The 14,502-nt window shown below is 35.3% G+C and overlaps 6 protein-coding genes across 6 annotated transcripts; 2 read left to right on the top strand and 4 right to left on the bottom strand. All coding sequences in view use genetic code 12, as the record gives it.

The window, feature by feature from the left end:
• Positions 1–15: 15 nt before the first annotated feature.
• On the top strand, positions 16–1,230 carry CTRG_01339 (uncharacterized protein; the record flags this gene model as incomplete). Its single annotated transcript, XM_002546987.1, has 1 exon — positions 16–1,230. One exon carries the CDS (start codon positions 16–18, stop codon positions 1,228–1,230), a length of 1,215 nt encoding a protein of 404 aa, XP_002547033.1.
• A 512-nt stretch (positions 1,231–1,742) lies between these two features.
• Positions 1,743–5,648, bottom strand: HYU1 (5-oxoprolinase; the record flags this gene model as incomplete). The annotated part of the gene is made up of 1 exon (XM_002546988.1): positions 1,743–5,648. One exon carries the CDS (start codon positions 5,646–5,648, stop codon positions 1,743–1,745), a length of 3,906 nt encoding a protein of 1,301 aa, XP_002547034.1.
• A 353-nt stretch (positions 5,649–6,001) lies between these two features.
• Positions 6,002–7,318, bottom strand: CTRG_01341 (uncharacterized protein; the record flags this gene model as incomplete). The annotated part of the gene is made up of 1 exon (XM_002546989.1): positions 6,002–7,318. The coding sequence occupies one exon, from the start codon at positions 7,316–7,318 to the stop codon at positions 6,002–6,004; it is 1,317 nt and encodes a 438-aa protein (XP_002547035.1).
• Positions 7,319–9,430: 2,112 nt separating this feature from the next.
• Positions 9,431–10,930, top strand: CTRG_01342 (aldehyde dehydrogenase family protein; the record flags this gene model as incomplete). The annotated part of the gene is made up of 1 exon (XM_002546990.1): positions 9,431–10,930. The coding sequence occupies one exon, from the start codon at positions 9,431–9,433 to the stop codon at positions 10,928–10,930; it is 1,500 nt and encodes a 499-aa protein (XP_002547036.1).
• Positions 10,931–11,100: 170 nt separating this feature from the next.
• DLD1 (Dld1p) lies at positions 11,101–12,864 on the bottom strand (the record flags this gene model as incomplete). The annotated part of the gene is made up of 1 exon (XM_002546991.1): positions 11,101–12,864. The coding sequence occupies one exon, from the start codon at positions 12,862–12,864 to the stop codon at positions 11,101–11,103; it is 1,764 nt and encodes a 587-aa protein (XP_002547037.1).
• A 534-nt stretch (positions 12,865–13,398) lies between these two features.
• On the bottom strand, positions 13,399–14,244 carry CTRG_01344 (uncharacterized protein; the record flags this gene model as incomplete). Its single annotated transcript, XM_002546992.1, has 1 exon — positions 13,399–14,244. The coding sequence occupies one exon, from the start codon at positions 14,242–14,244 to the stop codon at positions 13,399–13,401; it is 846 nt and encodes a 281-aa protein (XP_002547038.1).
• Between the last annotated feature and the right edge of the window lie 258 nt (positions 14,245–14,502).

A 14,502-nucleotide genomic window follows, 5' to 3' on the forward strand; every position in this document is an offset into this window, starting at 1 on the left:
GTAGCTATATATACAATGCTTACAGAATACCCGAACTACGTGCAAGAGTTGTACTTTGGCTTTAAAGTAGTAATGTTTATATCACTTTTAGGCGTTCTCATGTCGGAGATATTTCCAGAATTGTTACAAGTTCCTCCAAAGACGGAACTTTTGATGAACCAACAAGCCTTTCTTGATTATGCGTCTGAAAGATTATCTTACTTTGTATCCACTGCTCACGAATGGACATTAATTGAAGCTTTTGGTTTCATTTTGAAAATAGGGATATCCACTCTTGTCTTCTGTGTTGCAATCATTGTGGTTAGTTGTACTACAGTGGTAAAATTTTTATATGATGTTATTTCATTATCATCCCAGAATTTTGGACGAAGCATCACGGCGGGTATTTTGTTGTTGCTGTATCTCATGTATGGGGCCGTGGTTTCTCATAATCATGCGCAAAGATCCAAGCAAAGCATATTTATGTTGACAATGAATAGCCAAGGTCGCAGTCAAAGAAATCGTATTTTGATCCCAGAAGTTAATAATTCGTTATTTGAATACCTTTACAATAAATTTCAGACTCGGTATTTCATGTTTTTGGCAGCATTCAAGTCGAACAATTCACATTATAATTTTCCACGTATTGATTTTACGATGCTGGCTCCTCAAATTCTTGACCAAATAGGACCAGAACTTCATTCATCTCCATTCAACTCAACACTTCTTACAACTGAATTGTATAAGTCCACAATGGACAAATCAGTTCCGATAGTTACACTTCTTGGACGTGACGAATTGCATTTCAAATCACTCAAGCATTTCAAGGTATGGTTTTTGCGTCAACATTCTCATGGACAAAATACTCCTTGTGAATCGTCAAAGCGATTAGCTCATTTGAAAAGAGAGCTTAAAAGAAATATGTCTCGTGTTCACGACTCACCAAAACCTGAAAGTGTGCAAGAATTACTGGCACAGATATCGTTGTTTACGTCATTACCATATCTTCTGTTTTATTCTGGATCAGCGGTGTTTGAAATTTTAAGATATTCCACTTGGAACTCATACCCATGGCTCAACCATCAAGTGTTGAAAATCGTCAAAAGAAACCCTTCTATTGACTTCAATCATTTGATGTACATTCTAGTAAAAATTCCCTTGAAGGTTCCAAAATCATTTCCTCTTCGTCACACGCCTCGACAAGCACTTCAAAGTGCCAATTATTTCCGTGGTGAAGAGTTATCAGATTAAATAATTTGCATTCATTTTAAATTTTGATGTTGTTTAAAGTTTCTAATTTTGTTGCAATATCCACAGAACCCTCATCTTTTTTTTGGTAGCTTACCTTTTGCTTTCTTTTTGCTTTAGTTTTCGATTTCAGATTCGTATTATTCCAATAAGTTTTGCATCACCAGGAAAGTCTACTTTGATAGTGAGTTTCATAGCCCATTTCCATTCAGAGGTACACAGTACTTTCTTTAGTTCATGATTATAAACTAATGTCATTCCCCAAGAATCAAAATGTGTATATCGATAAAAAGATTGTTTGAAATCCGTATAAATCATAATTGTAGTTAGAATCATAGCCCACACTTCCTACATGGCCATTGTTTTTAAATATAATGTCTATGTGTTCTATCCGAATGTATATATACTGCATCCATTAAGTACATAAATATATATTCTTATTTACTGCAATACATTTCATTGTAATATCATGAATAATATAGTACAAATATAAAGACTGACCATACGCACACTTATTAGTTCGTTTCTTGAGTAATTGTTCTAAGACCAACAGATCCAGTTAAAACACTTGGATGCAAACTCTTAATTGGATAATTTACTTCATGATCAATAACGCCAAATCCACCACCACCTGGGGTCATAATCACAATTCTATCTCCCTTTCCAACTCTAACAGTACATTTACCTCCTAATGATTTCTTATGATATTCACCATTATCCAGTTTCTTGTACCAATAATTGACTCCACGAGAACCGTCTTCCCCTCCACCTAAACCATATGGTGGTAACGATCTTCTTTCCATCAAACAGGAGACTTCCAATGGGTACAAGAACTCAATGTCTCTGATAACTCCATCACCTCCTTTGTGAAGACCATCACCACCAGATCCTTCTCTAACAGAATATTCCTTCACTAAAACTGGATATCTCTTTTCAAATAATTCTGTATCAGTCATTCTAGTATTAGTCGTGTGACATTGAACTGCAGACTGACCATCCCAAGTTGGACCAGCCCCAGAACCACCACAGATAGTTTCATAGTAACCAAATGATACACCATTTTGTTTGTCATTTGTACCAAAAGTGAAATTATTACAAGTACCCTGTGAACCAGCTGCCGCTTGAAAGGTTTTCAACATCACATCAACTATTCTTTGTGTTGTTTCAACATTACCACCAACAACAGCTGCATCAGGAGAAGGAGACACAATCGACCCTTCTCTAGTCTTGAATATTATAGGTCTCAAACATCCACTGTTCAATGGGATATCAGTACTAATTAAACATCTCAACACATACAACACAGCAGAGTACAAAATTGCGCTTGGTGCATTCAAATTACCATAAATTTCATCTCCCGATTCACTAAAATCAAACACTGCAGATCCAGATTCTGAATCAATCGTCACAGTAAGAGCGATAGCAGTACCATCATCAAGATATTCAACATCTTTCATAGAGGCTCCACCAAATTTCTTAAATGCTAATTTTAATAAATTTCTGACAGCTATTTCTGCAGTCGCTTGAATACCTTCCATATAAAGATCAATGACATCAAATGTAAACTCGTCGACTAATCGTTTCAATAAATTGATACCTTTATAATTGGCAGCAACTTGGGCTTTAAGATCAGACAAATTATCACTTAACGCTCTAGTTCCAGACCCACCAGGATATTTAGCTGGCTCTTCGAGTAAAAGTTTTGTAATGCCTTGCTCGTCAAAAACACCTTTGGAGCACAATTTATGCGTGACAATCGCAGCTCCTTCATCATATATTGTCTTTGAATTAGGTGGCATCGATCCAGCAGCAATGGATCCAATGTCTGCATGATGTCCCCTCGATGCTGTCCAAAAAATTGGATTATTATTCTCATCCAATACAGGTGTAATAACAGTTATATCTGGTAAATGGGATCCACCAGCAATAGGATGATTTGAAACCAATACATCACCTGGTTGCAATTTTCCTTCCCACAAATCAATCTGTGCTTTCACTGCATAAGACATAGAACCCAAGTGAATTGGTATATGTGGCGCATTAGCAACCAAAGAACCATTCTTATCAAAAATAGCACATGAAAAATCCAATCTTTCTTTAATGTTTGTAGAAATAGCTGTTTGTTGCAATGTTCTACCCATTTGTTCTGCAACGGACATGAACCTGTGACCAAATACAGATAACTGGATCGGGTCAATGGTTTCTTTTGAAAGTTGTGGCTTTTCTTCTTGTTCGACATCAATTAAAATATGATTTGACAAGATTGCTGCCTTTGAACGAGGCTCGACTAATATAGTTTGAGTATCATCAATAATAATAGCAGGTCCTTCAATTATTTTACCCTTCTGCATATCAGGCAACAAGTAAACATTCGACAATAACCATCCAAATGATTCAAAGTAAATATTTTTCTGAATGTTAGATGGCTCCACAAGTTCTCTAGTTTGAAGTTTCGAAAGTTCTTCAAATGGATTCCCCACCTCTTTATCGTCTGATTGAACATGTAAAAGGACTTGTACATCGTCCACAATAACATTTCTGTCCAAATTAAACCCAAATTCAGACTTATGCCTAGCAATGAACTTCGTATCGGCATCATACTCTCCTCGTGTGACCGGAATAAGCAAATGCGTGTCGGAGCCAACATATCTCATGTTTAACAAAATTTCTAATTCAGTTTCAAAGTTTGTCAAATTTTGATCTTTGTAATCTGCAAATGCTTGGTCGACCAACTGTTTGATTATTCCATCAATTGATACAAAATTATCCTTGGAGTATGTAAAGGATGTTGGTAATTGTTTCTCAATCACAATATCAGCTAATTGAATTCCATATGCAGATAATAATGAGGAATATTTATGGATTGCAACATTTGAAATCCCTAAATTTTTGGCCAAGGAAACCGCAAATTGGCCACCAGAACCCCCAAAACTTGCTAAATTATGTTGAGAAGTTTCAAAACCTTTTGCCTCAGTTAAATTTCTAATTGGTCTAGCCATTGATTCTACGGCAACTTTTAAAAACCCACTAGCGACTTCCTCAGGAGTCAATGCGATACCTTCAGAAGCTTTATCTTTGTTAATCTCTTCAGTTAATTGTTTAAACTTTTGAGCAGTTAACTCATAGTCTAATGGCTGATCTTGGTTAGGACCAAAAATTTTTGGAAAAAAGTCTGGTAATAGCCTACCTAAGAATAAATTAGCATCAGTGACAGTAAGTGGACCACCTTTTCTGTAACATGCTGGACCGGGATCAGAACCCGCAGATTCGGGGCCCGTGACAAACATACCATTCTTCCAAAATAACATAGATCCACCTCCAGCAGCTACAGTGGAAATATCCAACTGAGGTGTTTGCAAACTAACTTCGCTAACAACAGTTTCGTAAATGAGATCAAAATTACCTGCATATCTTGACACATCGGTGGATGTGCCACCAGCATCAAAACCAATTGTAGCTTTCTTGGAGACATCATCAAAACAGGTTTCACCATATCCGACAATACCCCCGGCAGGTCCTGACAAAATCGCTTTAAGTCCCGTGAATTTATACCACGGACACAAACCACCGTTTGACTGCATAAACAACAATTTGTTGCCAAATGCATCTAACCCACCTTCAAAACCTTCACCAAAATTAGAAACATATTCATTGATTACTGGGCTAAGGTAAGCATCCGCTACAGTTGACGAAGTTCTATTAACGAAACCTAACATTGGTTGAAGTTGATGAGAGACAGAAACATCAAAACCAATTGACCTTGCAATAGATGCAATTTTAGCCTCGTGAATTGGATAACAGTAAGAATGAAGTAATGACAAAGCAATTGTCTTGATTTTTCCTTCATGATATATCTTGAGTAAATCTTCGCCAACTTTTTCATAGTTAGGCTCCTTAATAACCCTAACGATATCTCCAGTCAAACTTTCTTTCAACTCAGGGTCTGAATTAACATCAATCTTTAACTTATCACCACCACCTTCAGAGAATCCCGCAATTGTTACTCTTTCGTCCACCTCCAATACTTGATCATATAAATGTCCCAACTTTTTAGCTGTCAAATCAAATATGTGTGGTCTAGTTTGATTTCCAATAACCAAAACATCTTTAAACCCTTTAGTGGTCACAAGCAAAACATGTGCACCCTTTCTTTCAAGCAATGCATTTGTTGCAACTGTGGTACCCATTCTAATACTCTGAATCTGATCCAATTTTAATTTTTGACCTTTGGGAATCTTTTCCCCCGTTGCCTTTTCTAACACTCTTCTAATTCCCTCAGTAGGTGCATCCTTATAATTTTGAGGATCAACAGATAATAATTTGAATACATAGTCTTCTTGTCCTGGGATTTTAGCAATAACATCACAGAAGGTACCACCTCTATCAATGGCAATTTGAATTCCGTGTGTTGAACCAGACATTGCGCTTTAGAATTACGTTAAACCTATGCAATTGATGATATGAAAAAATAATAATTCAATTGGTGGTGACTTTTTTTTTCTCCCCAACTTAGCTATCGTGGCTTTTAGGGAAAGAATATTCTTCTTCAGGTAAGTTAAAACCGTTGATAGTTTTGATTTCTTAATTTGTAAGCGGTTTTTTTTCCCACAACATGAGCGCTTATTTTCCAAAAGTTAATTAACCAAATTACCCAAAAGGATCCGAGTCGATGCGGAATAGGCCCAAAGAATCAAAAAAAAATAGTGAGCGGGATCATGTCCCCCACAGATAAATTTAAAGCACGTCCCACCAAAATGAAAAATTTATTAAATTTCTACAATCCTAATAAACCTGCAAACTTGCTATCTAGCTTAGAATCTAGATCTTGAAGGCTGGCAACACTAGGGTTGGCGTTTTGCTTGTCCATGATCTTCCTTAAAGCTTGGTACATTGGTGTTTCGTCACTTTCGTCCTTATCCCCCATGTTGTTATCATTTTCAATATTGAATATTTGAAATAAACGTTTCTCCATAGTCGTCAATGTTTCGTTATTATTATGCTCATCTAGTTTTGATTTCTTTGGAATGATATGATCATAAATCCAATCACAGTACTTGTCTACCTTCTCATCAGACCAATCTAATAACCGACTATCCTTTGAATTATATTCATTGTTTAAGTCAAAATCATCTAGTTCTTTTAACCATTGTGAAAGTTCGATTTTGTCTACTTTACGAAAATTTTCTCTAATGACCGCCATCACCACTGAAGAGATATAAATCTCAGGAAAATTCAGTACCAATAAGTTAAACTTCTTTTGAGAAAAATCCACTTCAAAACAAGGTTTAGATTTTAAAATGTTGAAACATTTCATATATAAATCTATTGCATTGGGTAGTAAGAAATGCTCTGATAAAAGTTTGAACAAGAATGGAAAGTAAAAACTCAATTGTATTGAAAGACATCCCTTGGTTATGCAACTTCCAGTATTTTGTAATCTCTTGAAGATCTGTCCATTCTCTGGTAAAGAAACTGGTTGCAATCTATTATGGTATAATGTAGGTAGTTGGTCCAACATTTCTTTTGGAATTAAGTGCAAAGTTCTGATGTAAGGGATATTATTTGATTTAATGTTCTCTAATAAATCAGGGATATATATGGGATAGGCCTGTAACTCCAATGCAGATATATAAACAAGGCAAATTAAATCCAACGTATCAACCATATGTTTCTCATTATTTGATAGAAGTCTGACCCAATTTCTTTTCACTATTAAAATCAAGTCTTGTTTTATCCCATCACTAAAAAACAATTCAATAAATCTTTTCAACTCATGCTTAAGAAGAAGTTGTAAACATTTATGGTACATGGTTAATGCATCATCCCCACTTAATCTTTCTTGTGTCTTCTTTGCAGCTTGACTAGTAGATCGAGCCACACTTGACATAAGCCCTCTTTCATCCACAGCAACTGTATTGATTCTTCTTGTTTGAACCATACCTCCAACATCGGGCTCATCGTTGATTTCAACTGCACCTTCCAACACATGACCAAATTGACAAATAGTAAGACCATCCTGACTTCTGAACAATCTTGATCGACAATTATCGGTCCCACAAACTGGCCCTCTGAACCATGGCTGTTGAGACATTCAAAAAATGTTGTGCTTGTGATGTGTGGGATCAAGGAGTGATACTTATCTAAGAAAAAGAAAAAAAATAACTGGAAAAAGCAAAAATCTCAGTTCTCGCATCGCTTATATAAAATCCCAATTGAATAGTAACAGGTCGTTCAAATACCAAATTGAAGTTAACTATCTTACGATCCATGTCATAAATTTTCTACTTATCAGGGTTCCAATGGATTGAAACCAGAGTTGGAGTGTAAATGGAAAAGCTATAAAAACTCACTAAAGTTGACACATTCAGGGTTTAAAATGACAGATAAATTTAAGTAATATGCTTTTTTTTGGTCAAGAATCAACTCCAAATTGTACAAAAAATCATCTATACTAGTTTTAACTGTTAATTATATCGAAGAATGTTGCAAACACAGATCTCAACATAACATAATTTCTATTTATTATTGGTTACAATTTTTGAGTATCAAATTCAGAAATTCCCGAATGAATGGACAAAAATCCAATTTTTCGGACCTCTTTCTCCACAGATATGCTTCATATACACATATTAACATCTATAATATTGAAGCCACGAATTAGTTTCAAGTTTTTCAATTCATGTATCCATTGGATAAAATGACATCGCAGATGCATACTTTAACATACTCTGATTAAGTAATTATACTGGAAAATTTTCTCGGCAACTGAATTGCAAAGATATCCCGGATCCGAATTGATTAATTCTGTCATTATTTTAAGGAATGGGCACAGCGTAACAATGAATTGATTTCCTAAAAGAATAACTTGACAATAGAAACAACTTCAATTACTATTGTAAAATCAAGTAGGTCATCATTAAATTTTTACAAGTTTTGAGTTTTGATTTCTTTTTCTTTCTTCTTTATTAAATTCGGCCGAATAACTCGGGAATTGCATCAAAACAATTGGGCTGTACTAATGAGTGAAGTCAATGCGGTAGAACCTTAAAATGAAAACTGAATATCTTATTTTTTCTTTAATCCCGAATTTCTGGTGTTACTAGTATTGTGGCAATCCAACCAATAAGATATCAACAAGGTAGAACAAGCAGTGATCACAATACTAATTATAGTTGTTAAAAAATATCATGTTCCATTATTCCACCTGTTTAACGCATTGCTAAATTCTCTTAATCAACTTAAACCAGAGAATACGTTGTACGGAAAAATACCAATTGAGTAGTTCTGCCAAGTAAATAGTCTTCATGTTATTTAAAGTTTTGATGTTATTACAAAACTTTATATTTCTCTTGAACCAAAAGTAAAGTCATAGTCATTTAGCTCGTATTATGACAGGGGTGATTACTAATATATTTCTTGAACAAAAAAAGGTACCCACAAGCGATAGCTCTAAGGGATCACTACCCAACTACGGGTACCCATGTGAGCAGCAAAGAAACGCCATGTTAGCTAAAACTTTGTCTAATCAAATTTTTGCACCCTGTCAAGAGCACGCTTAAAATTCGCAAAAAATAAAAAATGATAATAGTTTGTACATATTACGATGTTACGACAGAATTCGAGGGAACCATCACTTATTCGTTAAAACTAAAAGATTGAGTTATGAGGAAAGGGTAGAAAGAAATTTCTGTACTTTCAAACAGTTTTTTTACTTTTGATTATTCTGATGGAAAAATCATATATCTGATCCTTCCAACATGTTAAAAAGTAAGTTCAACGAGCGGGGAAAGAAATATTAGCTTCTAATGAAAAATCCAAAACAAAAGTCGAAAAGTTTAAATGATTTAAAAGTCTAGAAGAATGATATTTATTATTAGTAGTCTATGAAGTAATTGTTTTTCAGTGTTATACAAAATTTGGATTAGTAATAACCGGAAAAGGAATTAAAGAAATTAAAACAGTATAAAATAAGGTTGTCTATTTTGACAGGAAAAGTTAACCGGGGTAGCGAATAATCAAGAACTAGTCTTCCTAGTATGTCTTCACCGAAGTAAACAACATAGGGAGATATAAGAATAATTTAGAATCATAAAACACAGAATAGTATAAATAGGTGATAATGTTCATTGATATTTCAACTTTCGATTCTTGTCAAAACCATTCTACTATTATTAATCATTCACACAGATTTTAATTGTACAACATGTTTAACAAAGCATTACCATTAGTTGCAAAACTCACCACCCCAAAGGGTCTTACTTACAACCAACCATTGGGTTTGTTTATCAATAATGAATTTGTTCAGCCAAAATCCAATAAAACATTCGAAGTGTACTCCCCTTCCACTGGAGAAAAAATCACCGATGTCTATGAATCCTTAGCTGAAGATGTTGACATTGCAGTTGATGCCGCAAAAACAGCTTATGATAATGGATGGGCTTCAGGTGCACCAGAACAAAGAGCAAAGATTTTATTCAAGTTGGCTGATTTAGTTGAAGAGAATTTGGAAACATTGGCCCAAATTGAAACTTGGGACAATGGTAAATCATTGCAAAATGCTAGAGGCGATATTGGATTCACTGCTGCTTATTTTAGATCTTGTGGTGGATGGGCTGATAAAATTAATGGAAGTCAAATCAATACTGGCAGTAACTACCTCACCTATACTCAAAGAGTTCCATTAATTTCTGGACAAATTATTCCTTGGAATGCATCCACACTTATGGCATCATGGAAATTGGGTCCAGTTATTGCTACTGGTGGAACAACTGTCTTAAAACCAGCTGAACACACCCCATTAGCCGTATTATACCTTGCTCAATTATTAGTTGAAGCAGGTATGCCAAAGGGTGTTGTCAACATTGTTCCAGGTTTTGGTGCCACTACTGGTGCTGCTATTGCCAGTCACCCAAATATTGACAAGGTTGCTTTCACTGGTTCTACTGCTACTGGTAAGGTTATTATGAAATTGGCTGCTGATTCTAACTTGAAGAAGGTTACTTTGGAATTGGGTGGTAAATCCCCAAACATTGTTTTCAACGATGCCGACTTGGATAAGACTGTTCATAACTTGGTCAGTGGTGTTTTTAGCAATTCTGGTGAAACTTGTGCTGCTGGAGCTCGTGTCTTAGTTCAATCTGGTGTTTATGATGAAGTTGTTGCTAGATTCAAGAAGGCTGCTGAAGCCATTAAGGTTGGTGATCCATTTGAAGAAGAAACTTTTATGGGTTCTCAAGTTAACGAAATCCAATTTTCCAAAATTTTAGAATTTGTTGAACTGGGTAAGGAACAAGGTGCTACTTTAGTTACTGGTGGAGAAAGAATTGGTGACAAGGGTTACTTTATCAAACCAACCATTTTTGCTGACGTCAAGAAAGACATGACTATCTTCAAAGAAGAAATTTTTGGTCCTGTTGCGTCTGTTATTAAATTTGATACAATTGACGAAGCAATTGCGTTGGCTAATGATTCTGAATACGGTTTAGCTGCCGGTGTTCATACTACAAATATTAACACTGGTCTCCACGTTGCTAACAATATCAAGTCTGGGTCTGTTTGGGTCAACACTTATAGTGAATTGCACCCAATGGTTCCATTTGGTGGTTTTAAATCTTCTGGTATTGGCAGAGAAATGGGTGAAGAGTCTTTCAAGGAATATACTGAAGTCAGATCAGTTAGAGTTAAATTATATCCAGATGCTTAGTTATACATTTTTCTGTTGGAGAGGATTAACTTATAATCCATTATTAACAAAAACTGGTTTACTACATAGGGTATAGGTTCCACAGATGAATAAAGTATGAAATAAAGAATACTTTCTTGTGTATTTCTTTAAGTTTATTTAGTTTTTTTAAATATATAATGCTATATGCCTCAATGATTGGTCATACAATGTGGTACTTCTCTCACTGACCCTTTATCTAATTGTTCATCCAAATTTTCGTTTGGATCGATCTTGAAGATCTTATCTGGATTCAAAATACGTCTAGGATCCAAGGCAAGTTTAATTTGTCTCATGGTATCAACGGTGGTTTCACCCAATTCCATTGGCAAATATCTTCTTTTACCAACACCCACACCATGTTCACCAGTACATGTACCTTCATATTCAATTGCTCTGCTCACCAAGTGATCAACAACATGATGAATCTTTTCGTAGTCTGGAGAATTGTAGATGATCAAGAAATGACAATTACCATCACCAATGTGACCCAAGACCGAAAATTTATTCTTTAAACCCTCTTCAATTAAATAATCATTAATTTCAGTGATAACCGGAGATAATTTTGAAACTGGAACAGCAACATCAGTAGTCCAAAGTTGTACATCATTCTTGTCAGCTAAAACTTTTGTACCAAATTGGAAAGTGGACCAAAGACCATTTCTTCTTGCGGCCCAAAGTTCTTCATTTTCTTCTGCATTAGTACTCTTCTGTAATTTAATAACTTTATGATTCTTGGCGATTTCTTCAACCAATTTGGCTTGCTCTTCAGCAGATTCCTCGGTTGGTCCACCCAATTTGAAAAATAATGTAGCAGTTTCCAAACTCTTTTTGTCTGGGTCTGAAGTTTCATTGACAAATGCCATCATGGTATCATTGACAAGTTCCATGGCATTAGGTTGAACACCTTTGGAAATAACAGATGCAGCAGCAGAAGTGGCATCTTTGATACTTGGGAATGCGGCAACAGTGATATATTCAAATTTAGGACGAACATGCAATTTCAAAGTAATTTCAGTAACAAGACCCAATGTACCTTCATTCCCAATGAACAATCTAGTCAAATCATAACCAGCACTCGACTTTCTAGGTCTTTGTCTAGTTTTGATAACTGTACCGTCAGCCAAAACAACAGTCAAATTAACGACATTTTCTTTCATGGTTCCATATTTGAAGGCATTGGTACCAGATGCACTTGTACCAACCATACCACCAATGTTTGCACCGATACCTGGATCTGGTCCAAATTTCAAATCTTTACCTTGTTCATCACCCAATAAGAAATCATCCAATTCTTGCCAACCAACACCTGGTTGGACGACTATATCCAAATCTTCTGGATGGAATGCAATAATCTGGTTCATATTTTGGAATGAAACAGAAATACTATTGGGACCACGAGTATGCATGTTATGACCTTCCAAGGAAGTTAAACCGGAATTAGCAACAATTGGGATTCTATATTCATGAGCGACTTTAAGGATTTGAGAGACCTCTTCAGTTGAGGTAGGGAAAACAACAGCACTTGGTCTTTGTACTTCTGGATTTGGAGGATGATGAGTGGTATAAAAAGAATCATTTTGGGATTTCAATACATCGATATCGAAGGAAACATTTTCTTTACCAACTATGTCAACAATTTTGGCCACACCTTTTTTGAATTCATCGTCGTTGGCATATACCGGGGACAGTAAGGATGAAAGTGGGGAAGTTGATCTGTCAGTTGGCTCTAATGCAGAAGCTTCGTTACTTGTTAACGCATTTCCGAGAATAAACCCGGTACCCAGAAAACCGACCCCCAATAATGCATAAGTTAACCATGGAGTTTTATATTGAATAGGAATCGTAGACCTGGAGTTATACCTAATCCATTGTTTAGCAACTCGACTTGAACTTCGTTTGATCGAGGAGAACATGAATAATTTTTAATGAATAGTTAATGAGAATATTCCTTTAAATGGAAGTGATTTGAATCTTGTTTCGTTTTTTTTTTTGAGATATTCAAGACGTGTAATGTCAATTTTAGTGTATATATCTAAAGGTAGAACAAACAAAAGGAAAACATTCTAGATTTATATAGTCAATGTTGATTCTACGAATTTTGTGGGTGAAAAGTGGTGTGGCGAGAATATCGAGGGAACAAGTACCCGCACTAGAATAGACCGGAGTTTTTTTTCCTTGGTGGTTGCTCTAACCCGAGTGAACAGTTTCTCCGCAGTTTTACCGGGTTCACGACGTAGCGTTATTTTTCAGTTTTCCGCGGAATGGGCATAAGGTCTACAGGGTCAAGAATGACTGTCGATGTCGATGACGATGAGCAGATCTCCTGATTTGAAAAATATTGACATGTATTATCTCGTCTTAAATTGTTGGAGATCCGTTCTACTGGTATTAATTCTTTAAAGTATTACATTAATTATTATGTGTCTACAGTGATTTTCTCAACCTATTTAATATGGTCTAAATCTCTTCTTTTCTCTCATCACTCTAACCTTCTCTTGATCCATCTTGAATTTGTTCAACAAGTCATTCATTTCTTCTTTCTTACGTTGTCTAATTTGGAATCTATAGAAATCTTGTTTCTCTTTGCTCTTCATCTTGGACTTAGCCTTTTCAGACTCAACAGTAGCGGCCAACTTTTGCTTGCCCAATATACCAGCTTTAGTCTTTCTTTGTGGCCCAACCACCAATGTAAATCCGTCTTCATCAACTAAAGTCTTTTGTTCTTGTAATTCTTCTATGGATTTTTGTTCTGCTTTATCAAAATCTATTAAAGCTTGGGAAACCTTTTCAGATAACGCACTAGGGTCCAATATCTGTTGTTGAAACTTATTTAGATAATAATTTGATGAAAACTGTCTTATTGGCCATTCTGTTTCAGAACCATTTGAAGACAACTTTTTCAAAGCATTGAATGCTAACTGAAATGACGATTTATCAACAAATGTGACAACACCACAATTCTTTGGCAATTTACTAGCAGGATCATCAGCAATGTTGGATAAATCCAAATCCGATGTTAATTTTGTCAAATTGATCCAAATGTCTTCTGGATAATCAGTCAAATATGAGTTTATAAACAATTCAATAGTAGATCCAATCGCCACAGTTTGGAAAAACTTTTTTATAGTTGCTAATTCGGTTGATATTGGTAGGTTGCAGATAAATAAAGATCGGTTGTTGGCATCACTATTCTTAACTTCGTGTTTTTTGAAATATATGTAGTGTGTAGACTTGGTATTTGGAAGTCTTAATGGTAATATATTAAACCCTTTAATCTCTTTTGTTTTACCCATTTGTATTGTATCTGAGTGTGTGTGTGAGTATGTGACTATTATTAGTGGAGAGATGTGATATAACCTATGTGTGTGTATTTAGATGAGTAAGAGAAAAAAAAATAGATACTAAAAAAACTGTTGCGAAGTGAGCTAGTCGTGTATTTGCGTACAATTTGTTTTTTTTTCTGCTTTCTTTTTTTTTTTACTCTAATATAATGTATGAGTTCGTGTACGATGGCACAAAAATTTTATTAATCGAAGAGTAAAAGGAAGAAA

The sequence above is a fragment of the Candida tropicalis genome, assembly GCF_000006335.3.
Source record: "Candida tropicalis MYA-3404 genomic scaffold supercont3.2, whole genome shotgun sequence".
Lineage (NCBI taxonomy): Eukaryota > Fungi > Ascomycota > Pichiomycetes > Serinales > Debaryomycetaceae > Candida > Candida tropicalis.